Genomic DNA, 26,683 nt, shown 5'->3' on the forward strand with positions numbered 1-26,683 from the left:
AGAATGTCCCATTACAAGATATTAGAATCATTCCGTATTGACGGTTTTCACATTACAAAGGTGAAAAAATAAGAGTATCCTCCTAATTCAATACATCATCTAATGATGGAATATATGATGTATTGAATTAGGAGGATACTCTCATTTTTTCACCTTTGTAAAGTGAAAACAGAATGTCCCAGGCAAAGACTACAAGGCCTAGATTCATTTGGAAAAACAAATCTTAAGAGACTTAGTCAAAGAGAGATACAGGATAGCAACAAAAACTGGGGAAGCAAGTGTGGCGATGATGATGCTTGTTGTTCTAAGGGGCCTAACATCGAAGGTCATCGGCCCCTAATGGAATGAGATGGACAACATGATATACAATAGTTAAAATTTTAAAATGTATCCACTGACTAGAGTTTAAAAAACTGGTGATGAAGAAAAATGAGTATGAGATTAAAACAATCAGTGAATCTAATTTGCAATGCCTTATTTTCTAATAAAATAAGAGAAAATAGAAAATAAGAGAAAATACAGAAAACAAAGGAATAAGGCATTGCCTAGAAGTACAAATATATATACATAATTTACGTTAGACGTTAAAATAACACAATAAAATATGCAACACAAACTAAAATGAAGTCAATGGGATAAAAGCGAAATTGACACAAAAACACTAGGGCAAAGGACATCATTACACACGATAAAACAAACCACTATCCCTCATGAAGCGGATGACGAGGTCTGCTGACTGCTCATCATCTCGCAAGATAAGGGAGACTGTACTCGGGAGGTTAAGACTACGGCGCAGATCAGCCCAGTCCACACACTCCGTAAGGATGTGTACCACGGTACGATGATCACCACAAGTACACACCAGAGGGGGTTCTCCTTTCAATAGACGGGAGTGAGTCAGGATACCGTGGCCGATCCGAAGAAGACATAATACCACTGCTTCCCTCCAAGAGGTCCGAAGGGAAGTCCTCCATACCTTCGTAGTACCTTTAAATGCTCTCAGCTTATTTGGAAGAGGAGTGGCCTGCCACTCCATCTCCCAATGGGACATAACCAGATGTTTCAGCTGAGAGCGAATATCACTTGCTGGAACCTTGAAAGGCAACAGGGGCAGTGTAACTGCCTCCTTCGCAGCCTGATCTCCTAACTCGTTTCCCTCTATGCCCATGTGGCTTGGGAGCCACAGAAACATGATTCTGGTGCCGGCATCCAAACACCCGACCAGCAGGTCCTGGATCCGCTGCACCAGAGGGTGCCAAGGGAAACAGGTATCAATAGACTGTAGCAAACTCAAAGAGTCAGTACACACAAGAAAGTGTCGGCGCTCATTGGACAATGCGTACCGCAGAGCTTCATAAATAACATAGAGCTCTGCTGTGTACACACTACAGGTTTCCGGGAGAGCAAAAAGAAACCTATCATTGTCGACAACGAACGCATAACCCACCTTCGTTTCTGTCCGTGAACCATCCATGTAGACGATGACTGAACCTGGATATCGGCCAACAACGGACAGGAAGAGCCTCCGATAAATCGAAGGGTCTGTGTTTTCCTTCGGGCCGGTGTGCACATCCAGGATTATTTCAGGTCGTCGTACTTTTTTTGCTAGGGGCTTTACGTCGCACCGACACAGATAGGTCTTATGGCGACGATGGGATAGGAAAGGACAAGGAGTTGGAAGGAAGTGGCCGTGGCCTTAATTAAGGTACAGCCCCAGCATTTGCCTGGTGTGAAAATGGGAAACCACGGAAAACCATTTTCAGGGCTGCCGATAGTGGGATTCGAACCTACTATCTCCCGGATGCAAGCTCACAGCCGCGCGCCTCTACGCGCACGGCCAACTCGCCCGGTGGTCGTCGTACTAACCGCGGAGGTACCCCACTTGGTTGTCTGACAAGGCAAGGTTCCGAAGGTACGTGAAACAATCTGTGACTGCTATTCAAGCGTATTCCAACCGGCTGCGTTGCTCGAGGACAAGCAGCATACAGCAAACGGTTGCCATTGTTGAACATGCAAGGATAGCTTGGATGAAGTGGCATCTGTCGCAAATTAGCAGCATACGAAAGAAGCATTTGCTGGCGCCTCAGGTGTAAAGGCGGCATACCCGACTCAGCAAGCAGGCTAGCTATGGGGCTTGTACAAAAAGCTCCCGTTGCCAACCTAACCCCGCTGTGGGGGATGCTTTTCAGCTTCACAAGGACGCTTGGTCTTGCTGAGCCATATGCTGCACTGCCGTAGTCTAGCCGGAATAAAATATGTGCCCTATAGAATCGTAGGAGCACCGTGCGGTCAGCACCCCAATTAGTGCTGCTAAGAAACTTCATGATATTCAGCTTCTTAGTGCATTGCACTTCCAACTACCGCACGTGTGGCTCCCACAAAAATTTGCTATTGAAAAGGAGCCCAAGAAATCAGTAAGTATCAACAACTAAAAGAACGACATTTCCTAAATAAAGCTCAGGTTGTGGATGAAGAGTACGGAGCCAACAAAAGTGGACAACAGAGGACTTTGCGGTGGAAAACCGAAAGCCATGTTCTAAGGCCCTGTTCCACTCTCCTAATAGCTTGCTGTAATTGTCGCTCTGCGACTGCCATATTACGCGAGCTATAGTGCAGAGCAAAATCGTCCACATACAGCAACGGCCAGCAGCAGCAGAAGAAGCAAGTGTGGTTTGATCGAACAAATTGGAAGCAGCTCATTGATACCCATACCTGGCTTACTGGAGCAAAGAAATGATGATGATGATGATGATGATGATGATGACAACAATGATGATGATGGATTGATTATTTAAAATATGGAAAGACTGATCAGTAAATTAAGAGATGGATGATGTTCTACAGTATACCAGTAAAAACTACATTTTATTCTAGCCAGAGTCAATGGACAAATGTAAAATGATTGTATCCAGAAAGAGAAAGCAGCAGGCAGATTACTCCCATTAGTGTGCCAACAATGGTGTTAATTTTACAGTTCTTACCTGAGCTGGAAGCATCTCAGTGTGGTGGCTGGCATCAGTCTCCAGGTCCATATGAGAGTCAGAACCCAGAGCTGACAGTACTGATGACACCTGACTGCTGCTCATTGCTGGTAGGACACCTGCTTTGGACAGCTGAGAAAGTATCTCTGTTGGTGATTGCAGAGCATAGCAGCTGGAATCCTGCGATGAGCTAGATGTGAAGGGAACAATGCTGGGCAGTGTCGAGATGATGGAACGGGTGATGCAACTGGACGATACAACTGGAGATGAGGTGGAACTGGGCCATACTGATGTGGTTGTGCTGGCCGCACTGCTGTTACTATTTGAAATTGAAAGAGGCAGAGGGAGGCTATCATTTGTGCCTGGAGGTATAGGAATTGTCAGAATGTGGCTCATGTCTGCAGAAGAGTTGGTCTGCCCTTCTCCTTTAGATAAGATCAAATCATTTGACACAGGGATTACAATATCAGATGATGAGGAATTGTCACTATGAAACTTGATGGGGAGTGAGCCAGACATTGAAGTTGCATGACTAAAATCAGAGCAAGAATCAGAACTACTGTCCAATTTGATGGGAACATTTGAAGTAGGAATGTCACTGAAGTGAGAATTTTCACCACTTTCTTTAGCAGGGTCAATACTAATGATGGTCTGCTCATTTTTATTATGCTTTTCACTTGTCTGCGGATGAGTAAGTATACTAATGTGATTGGCAAGACCAGATTTTACTTCTGACATTGGTGGTAGAGGCAAATTAGTAAGTGGTGCATCCAGTTTTGGAATAGTAGAGTATATAACAGTGAGAGATTCATCTTTAGAGGGAAGTGAGGACACTAGCTGATAACCAGATGTTATAACTGTTGCTGAAGGAACGGATGTCTTAGTGTCTGATGACTCTGGTAAACTGTTACTCAAAGTATGAGCAGCAGGAACATCACTAACAGAAGAACAAACCCTGAGTGGAATGGCGCCATTGGACAGCAGTGTTCCTGGGGTTAGTGTGCTGAAGGGAATAGAGACAGTGAGAGGTAGGGAGCCTGTGAGAAAGGCCGTGGCCGGAAGGGAACCCAGTGGGACTGTCTTGTTGGAGGCCAGGTCTGAGGTGGTAGCAAGAGACAGTCGGATATCATCCACAACTCCAAGAGAGATCTTGCGCACAGCAATGTCTTGATCAGTTGCATTCACATTGGGCTTCTCTTCCTGCTCTATGGAGTTGAAAGACATCAATGCCTGAAATGGAAAAAGAAAGAAAAAACCTTTATCACAACAAACTCCTCTGAAACAATCAAGCATATGCTTGTGTGAAACAAGTATATTCAATAATTTCATCAAATATGAACTTGCCTAGAATGTAATTTCTAGTTATTAATTTATTAATATTCAGATACTGTTGACAAGACAAATGAATAGGGGTAATGATTTATTGCAACAGAGATATTATGCAAAATTCTTATACTGAAGAACCTTATACTTATTTACATTTTTCATGACCTATAAACCATTTTTAAAGGTGTTTTGAAAATGTGAAAATACTCAAAGTGAGAAATATATATATACAGTGACTCACATAATTATTCGGACACGTTAGTAATTGTAGCCTTTGCTACACACTGTCCCTATATTTCAGAGAAAATATTGTACACGCAAACTAGTTTCTGACAGAACCCAGTTTGACAGATTCAACACGGCGTTGAAATGTGTACTTTTAGTTAACAGAAGAGAACCAGTGACTCTGGAACCTCAGAACGCAGTTAACGTGCTTCAACAAAATTATTCGGACACAAGTCAGTTGCCATGCAGAGGTCATGTACAGAAGAGCCACGGACAGTATGAACGTAAGCATTCAGTGAGTCAGAGTACCGTGTACAACTTAAGAGAAAATGGACTGCAGAGGAAGAGAGAGCACAATCGAACAGCGGCACCTAGTAATTTTTCCACCATGCCAAAGGTAAAAGTTGTCGTCAAATTGCTGAAATGTTACAAATGAAGAAAAGTACAGTCTCTGATGTTATCACAAGATTCCGGGAGGAAGATAGGATTGAACATCTACCGCATAGTAGACGTCCAAGAACTTTCTCTGTGAGAGAAGAGAGTTATATCACCAGAAAGACAAGAAAGGAACCCAAGACAAGTGCTCCAAAACTCGTTACGCAGATTGCCGCAGACACTGGAAAGAAAGTGCAACCCTAAACAATACGGAGAGTGCACAGAAGAGGTAACTCTCACGGTCATATTGCAAGAAGGATGCCCTTCATAAATCAAATAAATCGAAGAAAGAGAATGCTGTTTGCCAAAGAGCATGTTAGAGAGGACAATGAGGGGTGGAATGACATTATATTTTCTGATGAGAGTAGATTTAACATATTTCAGTCTGATGAGAGGATAACAGTTTGCCGGCGTCCTAATACTGAGCTTCAAGAGAAAAATCTGAAAGCAACTGTGAAGGATGGCGGTGGGCATGTAATAGTGTGGAGGTGCATGTCGACGAATGGAGTTGGTGAAATGGTTTTTATTGAAGGTAAAATTGACCACTTTCAATACCTTAGAATACAGGGGGACAATATGAAAAAAGTGCCGAAAAGATGGGGATTGGTGAACATTTCAAGTTTTACCAAGATAACGACCCAAAGCATATGACCTGGAATGTAAGGATGTGGTTATTGTTTAATTGCCCAAAGGTGCTTCATCCTTCCCCTTAATCACCGAACCTTTGGGACAAACTTGATAGAGAAATAACGAAAACAACAATCACATTTACAGAACAGCTGAAAAACCAACTTCAAGAAGAGTGGCAGAAGATATCTCCCGATTACACCCGGAAATTAGTGGAAAGCATGCCAGATCGACTCAGGGAAGTAATTAAAATGAATGGAAAGACAACCAGGTCCTGAACCTTTAGGATCATAAGTAAAAAGGAATGTGTCCGAATAATTTTGTGCAATATTGGTTTTGGTTTTATTTAGTTTTTTAATTATTATATTTTCATTGATAGTGTTCATTAGAAGAACGATGGACGTTTAGTTTGTATATTTCTTACATAAACTTGTATTCAATTTATATCAGTGATTTATTATTACTGAAATCACTAATACAAAGGAAAATGTAATAAATCATGTCTGTCCGAATAATTATGCGAGTCACTGTATATATATATATATTTATATCTACATATATAAAATAACTTGTCCTGACTGACTGACTGACTGACTGACTGACTGACTGACTGACTGACTGACTGACTGACTGACTGACTGACTGACTGACTGACTGACTGACTGACTGACTGACTGACTGACTGACTGACTGACTGACTGACTGACTGACTGACTGACTGACTGACTGACTGACTGACTGACTGACTGACTGACTGACTGACTGACTGACTGACTGACTGACTGACTGACTGACTGACTGACTGACTGACTGACTGACTGACTGACTGACTGACTGACTGACTGACTGACTGACTGACTGACTGACTGACTGACTGACTGACTGACTGACTGACTGACTGACTGACTGACTGACTGACTGACTGACTGACTGACTGACTGACTGACTGACTGACTGACTGACTGACTGACTGACTGACTGACTGACTGACTGACTGACTGACTGACTGACTGACTGACTGACTGACTGACTGACTGACTGACTGACTGACTGACTGACTGACTGACTGACTGACTGACTGACTGACTGACTGACTGACTGACTGACTGACTGACTGACTGACTGACTGACTGACTGACTGACTGACTGACTGACTGACTGACTGACTGACTGACTGACTGACTGACTGACTGACTGACTGACTGACTGACTGACTGACTGACTGACTGACTGACTGACTGACTGACTGACTGACTGACTGACTGACTGACTGACTGACTGACTGACTGACTGACTGACTGACTGACTGACTGACTGACTGACTGACTGACTGACTGACTGACTGACTGACTGACTGACTGACTGACTGACTGACTGACTGACTGACTGACTGACTGACTGACTGACTGACTGACTGACTGACTGACTGACTGACTGACTGACTGACTGACTGACTGACTGACTGACTGACTGACTGACATCATCGCCGAGCAAAAACAACTGGACATAAAGAAATGAAATTTTGGGGATACATTCATATTAAGATGTAGGTGCTCGCTAAGAGAGGATTTTTGGATATTCCGTCGCTGAGGGGGTGAAAAGGGGGGTGAAATTTTAAAATGTGTGTAAATATATCTCAAAACTTTAAAACTTTACAGATGTAAAAATTGGTATATAGAATCATCTTTAAAAATAAGGAAACATGTATTTTTTTTTTTTGTTTTCGGAAAATCCCAATAGGAGGGGTGAAAAAGGGGTTGAATGCCTTTAATAAGGATACTTATATCTCAGAAAATGAAGATATTACAAATCTGAAAGTTGGTGTTTGAGATCTCCTTTAAAAATAAAGAAACACATACTTTTTGTTTTTGGAAAATCCAATTAATGGGGGGTGAAAAGGGGGTGAATTTTTAAAATGAATGTGTCTATATCTAAAAACTTTTGAAGTTTATAGATGTAAAAATTGGTATTTAGAATCTCTTTTAAAAATAAGGAAACACGTATTTTTTTGTTTTCGGAAAATACCAGTAGGATGGGGGTAAAGGGTGAAAAAGGGGTTGAATGCCTTTAATGAGGATACTTATATCTCAGAAACTGCAGATATTACGGTCCTGAAAATTGGTATTCGGGATCTCCTTTGAAAATAAAGAAACACGTATTTTTTGTTTTTGGAAAATCTAATTAATGGGGGTTAAACAGGAGTGACAAATTGGGGTGAATTTTTAGAAAGACAATATCTACAGTATATCTCAGAAATGTAAGATGTTACAGACGTAAAAATTGGTATTTGGAATCTCCTGTAAAAGTAAAGAAACATAGGTGATTTGTTTTTGGAAACTCCTCTTAAGGGGAACTAAAACGGGGGTGAAATTTCAAAATGAGCATTTCTACAGTATATCTCAAAAACTTAATATGTTACCGAAGGGAAAAATAGTATTTTTTATCTCTATTGAAAATAAAGAAAAATGTATTTTTAGTTTTCTGCAAAACCACTTGGATGGAGGGGTAAAAGTGACTGAAAATGGGGTTGATTCCTTTTAATTAGGATACTGATATCTCACAAGCTTAGATGTTACAGACGTGAAATTTTGTATTTGGAATTTCCTTTAAAATTAAAGGAATATGTATTTTTTTGTTTTCGGAAATCCACCTAAAGGGAGGAGGGAAATTGAAAAATTAGTTGAATTATTTGTATGAGGATACTATTATCTCAAAAACAAAAGATTTTGCAGGCGTGAAAATTGGTATTTGGATTATGCTTTAAAATTAAACAAACACGTATTCTCGGAAAACCCAATGAAGAGGGGAAGTAAAAATTGAAAAATTAATTGAATTAATTGTATGAGGATACTTACATCTAATAAAAACTAAAGTTGTTACAGATGTGAAAATTGATATTTGGATCTCCTTTAAAAACAAAGAAAAAAGCGTTTTTGGGCGAAATCATTTTTGGGGGGCGGGGTGAAAATGTGCTGAATTCCTTTTATGTGGACACATATCTCAAAAACTGAAGATGTTAGTCGTGATAATTGGTATTTAGAAGATCCTTTATTATTAAAGAGACAGGTATTTTTAACGGGAAATTCACTTAGGGGGGGAGTGTGAAAGGAAGTGAAAAAAGTGAATTCTTTTTATGGGGATACTTATATCTCAGAACTGAATGTAACAGACGTGAACATTGGTATTTGGAATCTCCTTCTTTTTTTTTGGGGGGGGGGGGGTAAATCAACTTATGGCAGTGGGGTGAAAAAGGAGTTGAGACCAATTGATTTTACTGTTCATAATGTACTTATTCTGATCATAAACTGACCATTTTTTATCTTTCCTGGGTTTGTTTTCAAGAACCATCTTTTCCTTTGGAGTACATAAAGTTAGATTACAGTAGATTCTTCTAGCATATAAATAAAAATTTAAACACATTTGAAATAAACGATATGAATCATATTGACTGTGCAATTGTTCACCTCTATAATAACGTCAATAATTCACGGAAGTATATCATTCGTGTCGCCAGAAATCTCGCGCACTTGCCTATGCGCGACGATGGTGCTGGTCACATTGTCAGCCATGATGCAGGTGTAATTTACCACCAAGTAGCGGTCTTGCATTTTGCTATGGGTTCCAGATCGTCAATAATAATAATAATAATAATAATAATAATAATAATAATAATAATAATAATAATAATAATAATAATACAAATTCAACTAATATCACCCATCCTAAGAAGAAGAAGAAGAAGAAGAAGAAGAATGTTCTGGACCGTCATCAAAATGTGCAGACCGCGCTGGAAATGGGACCTGGCTGGGTAATGACTACGATTGCAGTTTGGCCGCAGGCTCAGTACCGCCAAGGCAGCCAAGACGACACCACGCCGGATCTCCTCAAGGATTTGATCCATATTAAAATAACTTATAGGAAAAGATCGCAAAGATTTAGGCATCCAACCTGGACCTAGCCTGGGAAGTACGAAATCAATTGCTGGAAGGAAAGATTGAAAAATGGGAGGAACTTTGCCGTAATCTCTCAGAAAACGTGTCAGATCACGAATTTTGGCGGATTCTCTCAGAAAATGAGTTAGATCGCGAATTTTGGCGGATTATATATAAAACGTTAAGCATTCAATTATAAATTTCATTATAATACCGTAGCGAAGCACAGGTATCTTGCTAGTATGTGAACATATAGTGTCTGAAAATAAGTTATGGAAATTGTAAGAGGACATAATGTTCTCAAACAAAAATCAATCTGTGACATTTTTTAATTTCCTCCTAGTGAAAGCTCACTGGAAAATTGACAAAGAAATGTAAATTCAATCGTGAGCAACTTATGTGTCAGCCTATGAAGCATGTAGCTGGCCAAGCTGTCTTGTTTGATAACGCTGGGCGGTGCGCTACCGTAGTATACTGACGTGTCGCATGCTTGTATGCAACCTTGCTAGTACTGGCAGTGTATCACTGAGCAACAACTGATCATCATGCCTGGATTATGCAGTGCCTTTATTCTCATTATTACACTGACTGACAGAGCAAATGCAACACCAAGAAGGAGTGGTCAGAACTTTATGCCAATTGCAGGGTAGACTGACGTCACTGAGGTATGCTCATGATGTGAAATGCACCGCTGTGCTGCGCACGTAGCGAACGATAAATGGGACACGGCGTTGGCGAATGGCCCACTTCGTACCGTGATTTCTCAGCCGACAGTCATTATAGAACGTGTTGTCGTGTGCCACAGGACACGTGTATAGCTAAGAATGCCAGGCCGCCGTCAACGGAGGCATTTCCAGCAGACAGACGACTTTACGAGGGGTATGGTGATCGGGCTGAGAGGGGCAGGTTGGTCGCTTCGTCAAATCGCAGCCGATACCCATAGGGATGTGTCCACGGTGCAGCGCCTGTGGCGAAGAAGGTTGGCGCAGGGACATGTGGCACGTGCGAGGGGTCCAGGCGCAGCCCGAGTGACGTCAGCACGCGAGGATCGGCGCATCCGCCGCCAAGCGGTGGCAGCCCCGCACGCCACGTCAACCGCCATTCTTCAGCATGTGCAAGACACCCTGGCTGTTCCAATATCGACCAGAACAATTTCCCGTCGATTGGTTGAAGGAGGCCTGCACTCCCGGCGTCCGCTCAGAAGACTACCATTGACTCCACAGCATAGACGTGCACACCTGGCATGGTGCCGGGCTAGAGCGACTTGGATGAGGGAATGGCGGAACGTCGTGTTCTCCGATGAGTCACGCTTCTGTTCTGTCAGTGATAGTCACCGCAGACGAGTATGGCGTCGGCGTGGAGAAAGGTCAAATCCGGCAGTAACTGTGGAGCGCCCTACCGCTAGACAACGCGGCATCATGGTTTGGGGCGCTATTGCGTATGATTCCACGTCACCTCTAGTGCGTATTCAAGGCACGTTAAATGCCCACCGCTACGTGCAGCGTGTGCTGCGGCCGGTGGCACTCCCGTACCTTCAGGGGCTGCCCAATGCTCTGTTTCAGCAGGATAATGCCCGCCCACACACTGCTCGCATCTCCCAACAGGCTCTACGAGGTGTACAGATGCTTCCGTGGCCAACGTACTCTCCGGATCTCTCACCAATCGAGCACGTGTGGGATCTCATTGGACACCGTTTGCAAACTCTGCCCCAGCCTCGTACGGATGACCAACTGTGGCAAATGGTTGACAGAGAATGGAGAACCATCCCTCAGGACACCATCCGTACTCTTACTGACTCTGTACCTCGACGTGTTTCTGCGTGCATCGCCGCTCGCGGTGGTCCTACATCCTACTGAGTCGATGCCGTGCGCATTGTGTAACCTGCATATCGGTTTGAAATAAACATCAATTATTCGTCCGTGCCGTCTCTGTTTTTTCCCCAACTTTCATCCCTTTCGAACCACTCCTCCTTGGTGTTGCATTGTCACTGTCAGTCAGTGTATTATTATCACGGCGCTAAGGTATCCTGACCCGACTGTCATTCAAAACTGGAGTACTAGTAGTAAATCCCCTACTGGTTTCGGGTGAGCACAGTGCATTAGTTTTATAAAGCATGTCAGTAAACATAGTAGGCTACATTTCGTATATGTCAAAGTTCGCCACACTACAAAATAATTACTGAAATAATATTCCCATGTAACATTATTTATGTAACAAAAGTAAACATTGCAAGCACATCCTATGGCATTGACAGGTGTCAAATGCTGTTTAGAATAGCAATCCTAAGATATAGGCTAATAAAGCTTAAGTCCAAAGTAGATCCATAATGTTATATTTGCATTTTGATAGGTATTAATCAGAAATGTACATCACTATTAATACCAAATACCTTCTTCACATAATCTGGATTTCCTGACGTAACAGGCCGGGCCTTACCTCTCGACTTTAGAGCCCTTAGGCCATTGAGGAGATACGTTAAGTAATAATTCAATTCTGTTAATTGTTTATATATCGTACATACTGTGAATATTAAACTTTTTTATTTTATTTTTGTGGTGTGTTTCACATGGTGCAGGGCACGAACGCAAATACCTGTAGGAAATGAGGCTTTAAATTTACCTTTCCCAATGCCCTGCTTGTCCACTCTCCTCCGCTACATGTGCTGAGTCATGCAATATGTAATAATACATATATCACACCCTCGCACTATATGTAGAAGTGTGAGATATTATTGTCAGTATTCGATTTTTTATTATTATTATTATTATTATTATTATTATTATTATTATTATTATTATTATTATTATTATTATTATTATTATTATTATTATTATTATTATTATCATCATCATCAGTATTTCATTTGTATATTTTGTCATTTATATTTGTAAGCTGGGAGATATCTACATATGTAGTATGAGTAATTTGTTTTGCATGAGTGGGAAAAGATTGCTATCTTGGACTCTGGTAATTCGTATGACTCATGCGGACATCCCAGTGTCTGATGAGATGTGTTTGTTAATGTTATTGTACTACGAAAGTTCTATGAGTCATGTGATATACCCCAGCGTTTGTTTATGTCTTGGGAGCATGAAGAAGTTGAGGGCAACCCTGAACGGTGGATCACTCATGATTGGCTGGCAAGGACCAATCCAGACGTATCATCTGAGAGGAAGGGAGAAGCGGATGTTTATATAAACTTCGACATGACTGTATGAGGGAACCACAACTGACACACTGTAGGGAAGGAAGTGGTGCTGATACACGGTACTGGAGTGACACGGCTGCAATGGACTGGACTTCAAACGTTCGTGGAGCGTAGTCTTGTTACGTTCGTGGAAAGTGGCTGATCGACGGATTGTGCAGTGCTTGCGCATTAAGTATTGTGGCACTTGTGGCGGCCTGGCATTATATGTTGATGAAAGCTATCTCAGACTTTCCATAATTTATGTTCAGGGTCGACAAGCGTGTGTTACTTAAATGTATATATCTTTACAACAAGTGTTAAAGTCTGTGAACACAGTATTACGAGGTACAGTATCTGTGTGATGTTAGAAGTGCTGATTATGAGAATTGGCAAGTAGTATTGATGCAGAGACAGTGAAGGGTATTTGTCTACATGTATGTACATTGTTCATCGGACTATCTACAAATGGCAGTTTAGTTCTCGCTTTCGTTTTTCCACTGTTTTCATTGTTGTTGTTGTAAATATGGAGTTTTCCAGCAATATTTTGTGTGTGTATTATATGTATAATTTTGTGTGTTGATGAGGTGCTCATGCACGGATTTTGTTAAGAATATAGGTAGCTATTTTAGAATCAGTGGAGTTATTGATGAACCTAGGTGCAGTTCCTACCTATTTAGTCATTTTCAGGAGGTTAGGTAAGGCCTGCAGCAGATGTAAAGTACACAGCATTATGTACACGCCCTGGGATATAAAGTTTATCATGCTCTATCAAAATTCGAGGGATCCATTCTGGTGAACTCTGGCGCCCATACTACGGACATTTCGGTTCATTATGTTTATTAATTTTATTAAGTTTTTGAGTAATTTTATTTATATATTCTTATTCATGATTTTATTTATTAGTATTCAAAAAAAGTTTCACTGTATTGCTTGTCAACTGCACAGCTCATATAAACAACTGAAACCATGCGTTCCTTAGTCACATGCTCATGTCTGTACTCTGTTCGCTAGAAGATATTCTGATCATTTCTGCGTACCCCATGCATCATCCTTGAAATTTTGAATGCTACTACAGCAGTGTCTTGTTAATCTGAACTAACTGGGACCGGAGACTGTTCGGATTACAAAATTTTTGGATTAACCGGAAAATAGTTTCTAATAATAATGTTATTGTTTTTACGCCCCGCTAACTACTTTTACGGTTTCCGGAGACGCCGAGGTGCCGGTATTTTCTCCCGCAGGAGTTCTTTTACGTGCCAGTAAATCTACTTACATGAGGCTGACGTATTTGAGCACATTCAAATAGCACCGGACTGAGCCAGGATCGAACCTGCCAAGCTGGGGTCAGAAGGCTAGCCCTTCAACCGTCTGAGGAAAATAAGTTTCTACAATACAGTACAGTACATACTGTAATTTGAAATTCCATTCTTTAGCAGTTAAATTAATAAAATACTGTATAAATTACAGTAGGGTAGTTAAGAACCCGTAGAGGAGAAAACGACAATGAAAAAGACATTAGCGAGTGGATGGAAGCTGACTGCCATCAATTACAAACAGACCAAGAAATTACACCTATGGTGGAGAAAGAATCCGGAGTTGATGACGAACAGAGCGACGAAGAAGAAGACCACAATGAACAACTAGTGTCACATTCAGATGCCGCGGCCGCCTTAGAACTTATGAGTAACAACACAGTAAAGGTTTCCACCTATTCAATACAAAATATATTCACAATATTTTAAAATTACATGGTACTAGTTTCGACCCATCTAGGGGTCATCATCAGCCACATCAAAGCAAAGATCAAAAGTGATCTTTGCTTTGGTGATCTTTGTTTTGATGTGGCTAATGATGACCCCTAGATGGGTCGAAACTAGTACCATGTAATTTTAAAATATTGTCAATATATTTTGAATTGAATAGGTGGAAACCTTTACTGTGTTGTTACTCATATGTTATTCTCAGTTCAATACGGACCAACAACATGAAATTTATAACCCTTAACGCCTTAGAACTTGCCGTACTCAATATTGAGCAACACTCCGCTGCTACGCCCACTGATGTGATGTTTATGAGGTGCTGGTTTAACACTGCATCTTCGAGTAGGTTCCAATCACTACAGCAAAAGAAACTAACAGACTTTGTATAGATAAACAACCAATGATTGATGGTTTATGATGTGTAATTATGTTTACATTAAGTTATTCTAGTAAAATATGACTAATAAAATGCAAATATATATTCATTCTATAATATGTTCTTTCATTTCAATAAGGAGATTTCTTTTAAAAATTGAATATTTCAGTTCGGATTAACGGGACTCTAGTGTATTAATACTCTTCACTGCTAACGTTCTGTTGTGAATTCAGTTCATTACTTCTCAGGACATAAGAGATATGAACCAGTTACTCCTGGCGATTAACTAAAGGGTTTAGGATTTATTATGCCCATATATTTTCTGTAACTTATTTTCAGACACCCTGTTCATACATTTCATACATAAATTTCTCATATTGAGTATTTTCACATTTTCAAAACACCTTAAAAAATGGTTTATAGGTGTATTTATACAGGGTGAACAAAAAATGCTGCACTCTGAGGTCGGCATGGGATTCCTCATCCCATTGCAAGACAAAAGTTTTCATAGCCAAATCGGATCTGGTGCTGTTGGAAAACAAGTTGAAAACAAGAAGCTGGCAACACTGTCACATCCTGCAGGGCATCAGAATGTAATAGAGAAACGTGCATATACCGCTCTACCGCACCCGCCATCGCAGCTCACTGAGTAGACGGCTATGTTATCAAACCCACATGCACCATGGAGCTACGGCTCGAATCTACGTCAGGCTGTTTTTTTCTTTTGTGTGTGTGACGTCAGGTCCCTAGTTCCCGTTGTGTGACTGCATTTGTAAGCATGACATCCTATTGTCACATGACAATGGTCGAACACATGACAGTGTGATCCATTCAACTGAATGCATGAGTCGACTAACCACGCAGTGCACAACCATAACTGGTCCTGTCAAGTGCATGTAGGGCAGCATCCTGATGGAGTACACAAATGGCGTATACGTTGATATGGTTTTAGTGATGGATGCATCCGATAACCATGCTTCTGCTGCTGTTCGTGAGTATGCGGCACTTTCAATGGAGAGAAATTTGACTTGATCCATCTTTTTATTTCAATACATAATATGTTGTTAACATAATCACAACATTTTTTATTCAGTACTGGTTTCGGTGTCTATGGACACCATCATCAGCTGAAACAGGTTGTATGAACAAAGATAAACAAGTATGTAGTACATATAATAGACTTTAGTAATAAGTAACATTGATAGGATGAAGTAAAAATACAATTCTTAAAAGAATATAAACAAGTTATGAGCTTGTTGGTCAAGTATAAAATGAAAGTGAAGATGTTAACAAATGTTTAAAGACTTGATCACTTTGGAATGGTTAACCCCTATGCACCCGTAAGCGGACTGATACACGCTCGAGCGGCTGGGCCAGGACTCCACAAGCAGACTGGTAAGCTGGGATGCAAGGTCGCATATTGGAGACGTTTGTGACATCTGTTGGCTTTTCCCGGAAACATTTCTAATTGAAATCTGTTCTTGGTGTCTCAAAGTGTCACCAGAGTGCTCTGGTATGCTTCTTTGGCAAAGAGAATTGATTATAATATCGATCGAGAAATCTGTATTCTGTTGTTGACAAGATGGCTGAGAAGGAAGTTGCTTGCTCGCATGAAATACTCAGTAATAGCAAAATTCATAGCATATTTGATGTTTTAGGCTCTGATTTCAGCAGTTAGTGAGGAAGAAGTTATTAGTGATCCTGTGCATGAATGAACACGAAATATATCACCAGAGATCTTTCGTGTAGTCATATCGTACGACATGGAATGCCGAATGAACTTTCTCCCGCCCTTCAAGATCCGATTGCGACTGCCGGATTTGAACCTACGATCTTGGTACCTGGATGTGAACACTTTACCACTGATCCTCAGAGTGAATCTTAATAATAATAATGGTGGCGCTTCCGCAAGTGGACTGGCATTGGTAATCATTAGTAAAGATTGAAAAGGAACGTTAGCTTACTCGTGATTTGTTTCCCATTAGTTCCTTATTTCCAAATCAGGCATATGTTAGGCTCATGTCATATTGGTTTCCTGTTATTTCCTTATTTCAAAATCAGGCAAATGTTAGGCTCGTATCGTATAATTAAGGCCATAACACACACTAAAGAACTACCGAAGTGAGATAAGTTATGAAAAATTTAAGATTTCAAAGGGATTTTTAATGTGTTATATTTCTGTATTGTTCTGTTTTTTGTGTCATGAGCAATAGTGTGGAATTTCTCAATAATATAAAACAGGTCCCGTGATAATACGCACAGTCGATCACCCACTATACTGTTTTAACCAAAAGCTTGCAACACCCAGGTTGCAAAAGTTGGCGGATTCCTAGCAATGTCAGAGCAAAGGGCGGGTGGGTGCATGTGGGTTAAAAAGTCTCAAGCGTAGCACTGCTAAACACTAGGTGAAAATAAAACACGGACATCCAAAAACTGACATAGGATGCAGTCCTTCCAAAGAGTATTGATAATAAAGTAACATAAGTAGGTTTGATGTTTGATGGTGGCTTGTCACATCAAAAGAAGCCATCATTTATGAGGTACTCAAAGAAGTGGATCATATTGCAGGCAAAGAGAAAGTGGATATTTGGCCAGAAAGTTCTCAATCCAATTCAGAACCTCAAGAGAGTTTTCCTGCATTGACCCCGGCTCTGTTAACTCTGATTTAACTTCTTCTTTCACAGCTATCACTTCTCTGATACATGTTCAATATTTTCAAATGATGCATTTGTTGTTCCTTCAAGCCAGGCTGGTTCCTCTTTGATCTTTATTTCCAGGTCCATTTCACAATACAACTGAAGTAGTTAGAAGATACTGGGACAGTTTATTACTTCCAATTACCTTACACATTAAGTCATTTCTTTCTGAAACTGCCATCCGCATTTCTTCACCTGTGTAGTTCTTCAGAAATATTCCTCATTCCACGACAATGTGTTAGAGGTTGTGGACACAGTGTGAAATGATAGAAATCACAATTCCTCAATGAAGAAAATCCATAACACAATTAACGGAATAAGCTGCACAACTGGCTAATTACAACTGGCTACAAGCCACCATCAAACCTACTTATGTTACTTTATTATCAATACTCTGTGGAAGGACTGCATCCTATGTCAGTTTTTGGATGTCCATGTTTTATTTTTACCTAGTGTTTAGCAGTGCTACGCTTGAGACTTTTAACCATTCCAAAGTGATCAAATCTTTCATTTGTTAATATCTTCACTTTCATTTTATACTTTGACCAACAAGCACATAACTTGTTTATATTCTCTTAAGCATTGTACTTTTACTTCATCTTATTAATGTCACTTATTACTAAAGTCTATTATATGTACTACATACTTGTATATCTTTGTTCATACAACCTGTTTCAGCTGATGATGGTGCCCATAGACACCAAAATTGGTACTGAATAAAAAATGTTGTGATTATATTAACAACACATTATGTATTGAAAAAAAAGTGGATCAATCAAATTTCCCTCTATTGTATGTTATTTCCTTTCAATACAGACCAGATATGAAGTTTTTAATGTTGGAAGTATGCAGCACGGTACCCTCAAAGGCGCCATCCCGATAAGAATGTTTTTCATCGCGTTGAGCAATGCCTGCGGGAAACCGGTCATCTTCGTCCAAGACAGAGGTCGTCCAAGGACTAGACGTACTCCACAAACAGAGGACAACATTCTTTTCAACCATCACAACAGCCATTATTGGTCTGACCACAACCACTTTAGGCATACCGGCCATAAACAAATATTTGATGGCCTTGCCAACCACACACAACACCAGACCTTGACTTATATATCTCCACTGATATTAACAGAAGAGTGGACATCAATTTTATCTCATTGTTTTGTTTTATTATATATACCAAGATTTTTACTCTCATTCATCAGACCAATTTTATTGTATAACTAGCTGATGTACCCGTGCTTCGCTATGGAATTCTACATTGTATACAGAATTCTAGGTTAGGTAGTGTACACATTGTGAGCAAGATTGTATTTAATTGTATAGCTCTTAACGTTACCCTAGAAACACGACGGGAAGTCACCAAACATCTTTTGTCATATGAAGACTGAGTAAGGGAATTTTCACTGTAATGGTAGACCCAATTGCATACCATCAGTCACAATCAGGTTGGGATGTTTTCATTATAATGCCTTTTTACATCCTCAGAAAGACTGTCTTAGTGGTTTTCCCAACTGAAATGAACATACATTACAATGACATCAGTAGGAATGGTGAGATTAAAAGCAATGCTTTCATATTATGAAATGCTCGTTCAAATGAAAAACCACACATTTTCTCACTTTTAACGAACAGGAATACGCTGCCAATCTAGCAGTCCAAAGTTCCAGAGCTGGAATAACAAAGCCGCAGACAGCCGTGATCCGTGAACACTCTTCGGCAGGGAGAGGGTCGAATAGTGGAGACTTGCAGGGCAAAAAGCTATGCCCACCTGTATCTGTTTCCTAGGAGTACCCGATGAGTCGGAAAACATCAATTCACTACACTGTCGGCGGAAAAACCTATCTGACTTGAAGGCAAATGTCTCCTCCAAGCCAGAGGAGAAACCCCCTCTTCACTGCTAATCTGGAATAAATTGAATGTAGAATTTAATAAAAGTGAAGAGAGAGAAGCTTTTCTTAAGAAACGGCTCTTTTCAGGGTTGAATTTTGAGTTATTTAGAAAATATTGTGATGCTATAATTTGGAATAGGCCTAAATTGTTATTCTAGACCAGGCCATACTACTACTACTACTGCTACCACCACCACTAAGTGAAGCCCTGCCTTAAGTATGCACACTGCTCAACCAAAACAGCGCGTCACAGTAGGGATCGAATGACTGAAATACTATGATGAACCAGTGTGTCACGTACCAGCTGTATCAGAAAATGAATGAACCGGAGGAATGGCATGCTAAAGAGGAAAGTTTTCTAACTCCCCGGCTATTTCCCGCCAGTATTCAGTCAGGCTGTTATACTTGGTACGCAGCGGTAATCCAATCTATCGGAGTTAAGAGGCTGCATAAGAGACAAAGAACATCACAACAAACAATGGTCAATGTAATGTTATTGTTGATCAATGTTATGCGCTTTCTATATTGTAGGCCTTTTCATTTCGTTTTATTCAGACTCTGACACACCACTCTTATCATAGTCGGTAGGTAAAACTGAATAAAAGATACATGATCGGAAATTCTATTCACTGTAACTTTTTATATAGTACTTTTCGATAGGACTAATAACATTGATATTTAAAAAATTCTATTTCAGGTGCCTTCCCCTAAACTACGATTTCATCCAAGGTGAATAAAATTGTTCATAGCTTAGACTGTAGTTTCTTATTCCCCGACTCTATATACCGATTTTCATTAAATTCTGTTAACCCATTTTCTTGTGGCTCGGCGTTGATAGGGACTTAGCAACAAAAATACAAATTCATGAATATCTGTGTTATCATAGCCGGTAAGATAAAAACGTATAAGACAAATGGTTGGAAATTTAATTCTATATAACTTTGGTTATGTAGCATTTATCGATACGACAACTAATAATATAAATATTTGATAATTAAATTTTAGGCCTTCCCCTAAACTACCATTTCACTCAGCGTAAATAAAATTATTTACAGCTTAAATTGTAATGGCTAATTCTCTGACTCTGCACACCAATTTTCAATGAAGCAGGACCACTAATAAGTAAATATTTAAAAATTAAATTTTAGGCCTTCCCCTAAACTACCATTTCTATCAGCGTGAATAAAATTATTTATGGCCTAGATTGTAGCGACTTATTCCACGACTTTGCATACCGATTTTCATTAAATTCTCTTCGGCCGTTTTCTAGGTTTTTTTAATATCGTGTGGCTATTTCTAGCCGAGTGCAGGCCTTGTAAGGCAGACCCTCCGATGAGGGTGGACGGCATCTGCCATGTGTAGGTAACTGCGTGTAATTATGGTGGAGGATAGTGTCATGTGTGGTGTGTGAGTTGCAGGGATGTTGAGGACAGCACAAACACCCAGCCCCCGGGCCATTGGAATTAACCAATGAAGGTTAAAATCCCCGACCCGGCCGGGATTCGAACCCGGGACCCTCTGAACTGAAGGCCAGTACGCTGACCATTCAGCCAACGAGTCAGATGTTTTCTAGTGATACGTATACATACATACATACATACATACATACTGTACATACATACATACATACATACATACATACAGACAGACAGACAGACAGACAGACAGAGAGACAGAAATTATGGAAAAGTAAAAAGTGCATTTCCTTGTTACTGTGGACATGACTGATAGAGAAATACCATTTTTTTCAAATTCTGAGCAATGTACAGACAAAACTCTTATTTTATATATATAGACATCAATGTACCATATTAGACTGTAACGCCTGTTATGCATTACATTACTCCATCATATTTTACCCATTGTTCATTTAGCTCTAAATGTAAAAAACTGTTAACCATTTGTACTTGGCACTGCATGTATTATGTACACAGTTTTATGTTATATACCCTGCCCACCTTGTAACTTGTAACTGAAGATACTATGCGTCAAAACCGGTACTAGAAACAATAAATAACATGTTGTAAACATCTTATACGACATACTTGGTATCGAATAGGTTGAACCTTTCCTCAATTCTAATTGTGAATCTCAGTTTAATACGGGAAAATGAAGTTCTTAACTTAAAATTCCTCTCCTCAACGCTAGATGGGGCTTCCATTCCTAACCCAGTTAAACGACTGGAAACAGGCTATAGATTTTCATTTTTCTTTACCAGAGTAATGGCCATAACCTTAGTGTAATAGTTAGCACTATTAGCTACCATACTTGGGGGCCCGGGTTTGATTTCCGAAAAGCCAGAAATTTAAGAAGAGTGTTTGTATGTGGTTAAAATGGTACATGCAGCTCACCTCCATTGACGGTGTACCTGAAAAGAGCTGCACCATCTCGGGACGAGGACACGAATTTTCTTAACTACAGAAATAACATGGTTAGATGTATTGCTCTAATATGTTTAAAACTATTTTTGTTTCATACTGTTTAACAATTAAAACTGAAAAAACACACACTTTAGTACATAAACACAACTTTAAATTACACATCCATCAAGTGCGTGTAAGCGATTTCAATGTCCGTCGTTCACAGGTTGTTAATAACAATAAGCGCTGTTCTAGTTGCTGTATAGCATAATCAATTCGTATTCTACATAGAATATTATACGAGATGCTTGTGGTGACTTCAATAACTACCCATTTATAAATATACAACTACGGTACCAGTTACTGTTGCACGATATCAAACATTACAGATTTTCAACTTACATAGAAGAACAAGTAACTAAAGCTTATTTATTGGAATTAGACGGGTTTGCCCTTTATTACTGTATTAAGATACCTTAAATTCCTGGCACATGCAAAATCATTGAAGAAATACCACAGTACTCTTGTATCTCTACATATATATTTTCATTTCTGTAGCAACTTCATCTTTAAGCTTATCTAAAACAAATCGATTGTGGAGTTGTGTGCTGCGCCCTTCTGGTCTCACAGAGCAATACAAATGAAAACAGCACTAATTAACTGATCGATATCCATATTACAGCCAAGATATAAAAGCAGCAAAGTCAAATTATTTTGAACGCTCTGCTTTGCTCTCACCTCATGAAAAAAAAAGTGATACTCTCCTCTCCGCTGCACTATGCAAGCTCCCACTTGCAAACATGAGTTTGATTTCGCTGCCTTGCTCTTCGCTCTGCTCGCTACTTTGCTCATGGCTCGACTATGTTTTCAGCCTTACTCCAAAGTCTTCCCAGCCCAAAGTTTGCAACATTTTCTTAACACTACTTCTTTGTTGGAAATCACACAGGAAAAAATCGTGCTGCTTTCTTTGGATCTTTTCCAGTTCTTGTATTGTGTAGTCCTCATATGGGTCCCATACTCTAATTGGGGTCTTACCAGACTTATACATCCTCTCCTTTACATCCTAACTACAACCCTTAAATACTCTCATAATCATGTGAAGAGATGTGTAACTGTCTCAACAATCTCATTAATATGATTACTATCAATGAAGGGCATTCCTTATATAAACATCAAGGTACTTATATGTACTTACAGTGATCGCCATAAGGTATTATCACCCCATCAACACAGTAATTAAAAATGAAAGGACCTTTCCTCTTGATGAAACTCTCAACCTGACTTTTCATCCCGTTTACCATCATACCACTGTCCGCTGTCCATTTCACAACATTGTGTAGGTCCCGTTGCAGTCGCTCACAATCCTGCAAGTCATTTACTACTCGAATACAGTCTAATATAATCTGCAAATAGCCTTATATGTGACTCCAGGTGGCGGTGGCAATGGCGGTGGCGGTGTTGTTGTTGTTGTTGTTGTTGTTGTTGTTGTTGTTGTTGTTGTTACGGGGATACCCGTGGAGCAGAAAGAGGTTAAAGAAGGTGCCGGGGTGAACGGGTCTAACTACAATGTCAAGAATAGAATTTAAAACTTAAACTGAAGGTTATATTTTCAGGGCTTAAAACTTAACAATTTTTTCATGACAATATTACAGGTACAAGTAGCAATCATTAAACAAGATTGGGAAAAAGTCCAAGATACAGAACCTTAACACTCTGAGCATTAAGCCCCTAGTTTTACAATTTTACAAGGAAGAGAAATTACTTAATGAGGGGGAGAAATCCCCTAATTCAAGAGCACTTACTCCCTAACTCACAATATCTACCCCCCCCCCCCTCCAGAAGCACTTTACAGTTACAAGATTGGAAAAGAGCTAACAGGCTCTCAATTTTTCAAGGCAACATTGCATGAAAATCTGGCAATCACTGGCCTTACAAGGCGCAAATAGCAATATTATTACACAGAGGTATCTAGTACCCAACCTACATGGCCTTAGTGAAAAAGAACAGGTTAAATAAGCGGCCCGAATACAATCTGACTGGAGGGGACAACTGTGCTACCCAACAAAAAAAAAAAAAAAATGAACACCTAGGGTACTAGGCCGATGAAACAGGGGCTAATCCCAAACTACTGAGTTTGCACGGATGGAAATAATTAATACATAGCAGAAACATGGGTACCTCAAACCAAGATGAAGGGGAACTTGAGAGGGTACATCACTCTCTATCCTCGATTTACAGTTAAAGATTTTATGAAGTTTTTACATTAGCCGGCAGAAAGTTACATTTTTAGAAAAAGTAGGTTACATAGTTAATGGTTCGGACCTTTCCCTCAGGTTAAACTGCGAAGTTAGCAAGGAAGAACGATGTTATGTGGCATTACCTTGTAGATGTACTGCTGACCGATAAAAGAGGCCGCCCGCCTCCTGCTTTGACACACACACTCAATCACTCAATAAGATGACGATCAATTGGCCAAGAGACGTGAAAAGCTGCAGTTTATAAACCCTCGGGGAAGGTTTGAGATCCTTCAAGATGAATCAGGAAACGCCCTCTTAATTTTTATTGGCAGATACAAAGTGAAGAAGAAATACGAGATTGGTTGGAAATTAATTACAAAAATTAGGGATTGGCTAGATTCAAAACAGGCAGAAAGAAAAGGAAGAATTGCCAACCCAAAATAAATGAGCATCAATCAGTTACAAAAACCTAGAAATAAAAAGCTTTAAATCATAAGTTCTTTCACTTCGCACCAGGGGGGTGATCATAGTTTTTTTTGGTAGTGTCATCTATGGGAGAATGTCCAAACTTCTTGATGAATGTCAAACAAAACAAGTAGAAATTCACTCAGGTTAGGAAACTGCACAATAACAAAATTCCACAATATTTAGGTGGTGACATCTTCTGATTAAAGTTCCAAGTAGGTGTAGTTTCAGTTTCACTGTTTTACCAATAGAGGAGTTTTCTAGGCGCTGAATATGAATGCGCGGCGTTGGGGTGTACCTCCCGGTAAAATTTTATTATTATTATTATTATTATTATTATTATTATTATTATTATTATTATTGTAACATTATTGATTTGCAAGCTACATCAGCTGTGACATGGTAGTGTCAAGTGCAGCACATCAGAGCAAACGGCACAGTAATTTGGCGTAGCTGAACTGCATGTGACATACAACAGTATGTCTGTTACCTTCAAGGAGCATGTGAGTCTTCCTCACTCATTCTCCTCTCTAGTGTGTCTTCATGGTTGAGCTTGGGGGGGGGGGGTTAGCAGCTAAGTACCTTCCCCTCTGTGCGTGATTGGTTCATGCTAGATCTGCTGTCCTGTATAATTGATCATGAAGGTGTTTTTGTCGTAGTTAAAAGTAAATGTGATAGAAAAGAAGGTCTAAAAAGTAGGACTATTAAACAATACTGTATAGTTGATAAGAGACACATGGGGACATTTTTAAAAAGCAATTATGATGAATGGAAAAAGGTAAATAAAAATGCAAACAGCCCATGAGATGGGTTTAAAGCAATTGTTGAGGAGTGTGAAAACAGGTATGTAACTTTAAAGGTGGTAAGGACCCATTATGTTATAACAGGGAAGTAAAGAGATTAAGGAGGAGGTGCAGATTAGAAAGAAACAGAGTTAGGAATAGTTGCAGGAGTAACGAGAAATCAAAGAAACTTACTAGGAAATTGAATTTAGTGAAAAAAGTCAGCTAAAGATAACATGATGGCAAATATAATTGGCAGCCATATGAATTTTAGGGAGCAAGGAATGATATGTATAGATACTTTAAGGCAGAAACAGGTTGCAGGAAGGATATTCCAGAAATCATTAATGTAAAAAAGGGGAGTGTATATATGAGGACTTACAGAAGGCAGAAGTATTCAGTCACCAGTATGTAAAGATAGTTGGATATAAGGATACTGTCCAGATATCATATCATAATTATCTTTATTTTCCTCCAGATCTACAGTATTGCTACCTTACTGATCCATTAACGGAGAGAAATAATAAGCCCAACCTAGACAGGCTTTTATACTAACATACATATATAATAGATTGTCATAAAATAAATGAAATAACATTAAATTAATTATTAACTATAACCAAAGCGATATATTGGTAAAACTAACAAGAAACTAAATTATATTAAATTAAATAAGTGAGCTAACAAAATAAGATAAATTAGGATAATTAATCATCACCATGGCAAGGTGGCCCCTGGCCAACTCCTAATGGAGATCTGACCGCCATGGCAACACGTCACCAACTAAAGTATCAAAACAAAATTTAAAAAGTATATTACAAAATTACATGGCAACTAAAAAAAAAACAGTAACTAAGCAATGGCAAAACAAACAAAATTAAGCTCTGATTTAACAGTAGCTGGCAACTCAGCATAAGTATAAAATAAATTCCGGTAAGACAGAACAAAACAAAATAAGAATCACACACCGGAATACCATGGAAGGCTAATGCCCTTCCTCATCCTGTGATGTGAGCAAAACGCAGCTATCTGCTTCCTCACTGACCCAGGATAGCTGACACCAACTCACCTCTTGCTCAATCTGCTGAGTTGTGCCTACCTATGCAACAACATATGCACTGTTCTACTCTAAGTTACCTCTTGTTATTCCTTATGACTTCAACCTCCAACGTCTTACCAATAAGCTAAATTATTAACTCTAATCAAACTGGAAACACTTCCAGGCCGTAATGACTCAAACTCCATATTCAATTTCACACTAAATAACTTATTCACTCTTTACTCAAATACAAACACACTCCACTACCTACCTAATTTGGCTTCTTAACAGTACATCTAATCAGACCAACTTCCAACCACCTTGCCGCTGCCCTTTATTATAACACCATACTTCATAAATAATCAC

At 39.6% G+C, this 26,683-nt stretch overlaps 1 protein-coding gene across 1 annotated transcript in view; it reads right to left on the reverse strand.

Annotated features, from left to right (window-relative positions):
- Nucleotides 1-26,683, reverse strand: part of LOC136875969 (uncharacterized) — a 174,031-nt gene that overhangs the window by 122,853 nt on the left and 24,495 nt on the right. The window contains exon 3 of the mRNA XM_068228283.1: nt 2,982-4,211. Coding sequence (XP_068084384.1) covers nt 2,982-4,211 — 1,230 coding nt within the window. The remainder of the gene's footprint in view (nt 1-2,981; nt 4,212-26,683) is intronic.

This window comes from Anabrus simplex, chromosome 6 (genome assembly GCF_040414725.1).
Source record: "Anabrus simplex isolate iqAnaSimp1 chromosome 6, ASM4041472v1, whole genome shotgun sequence".
Classification (NCBI taxonomy): domain Eukaryota; kingdom Metazoa; phylum Arthropoda; class Insecta; order Orthoptera; family Tettigoniidae; genus Anabrus; species Anabrus simplex.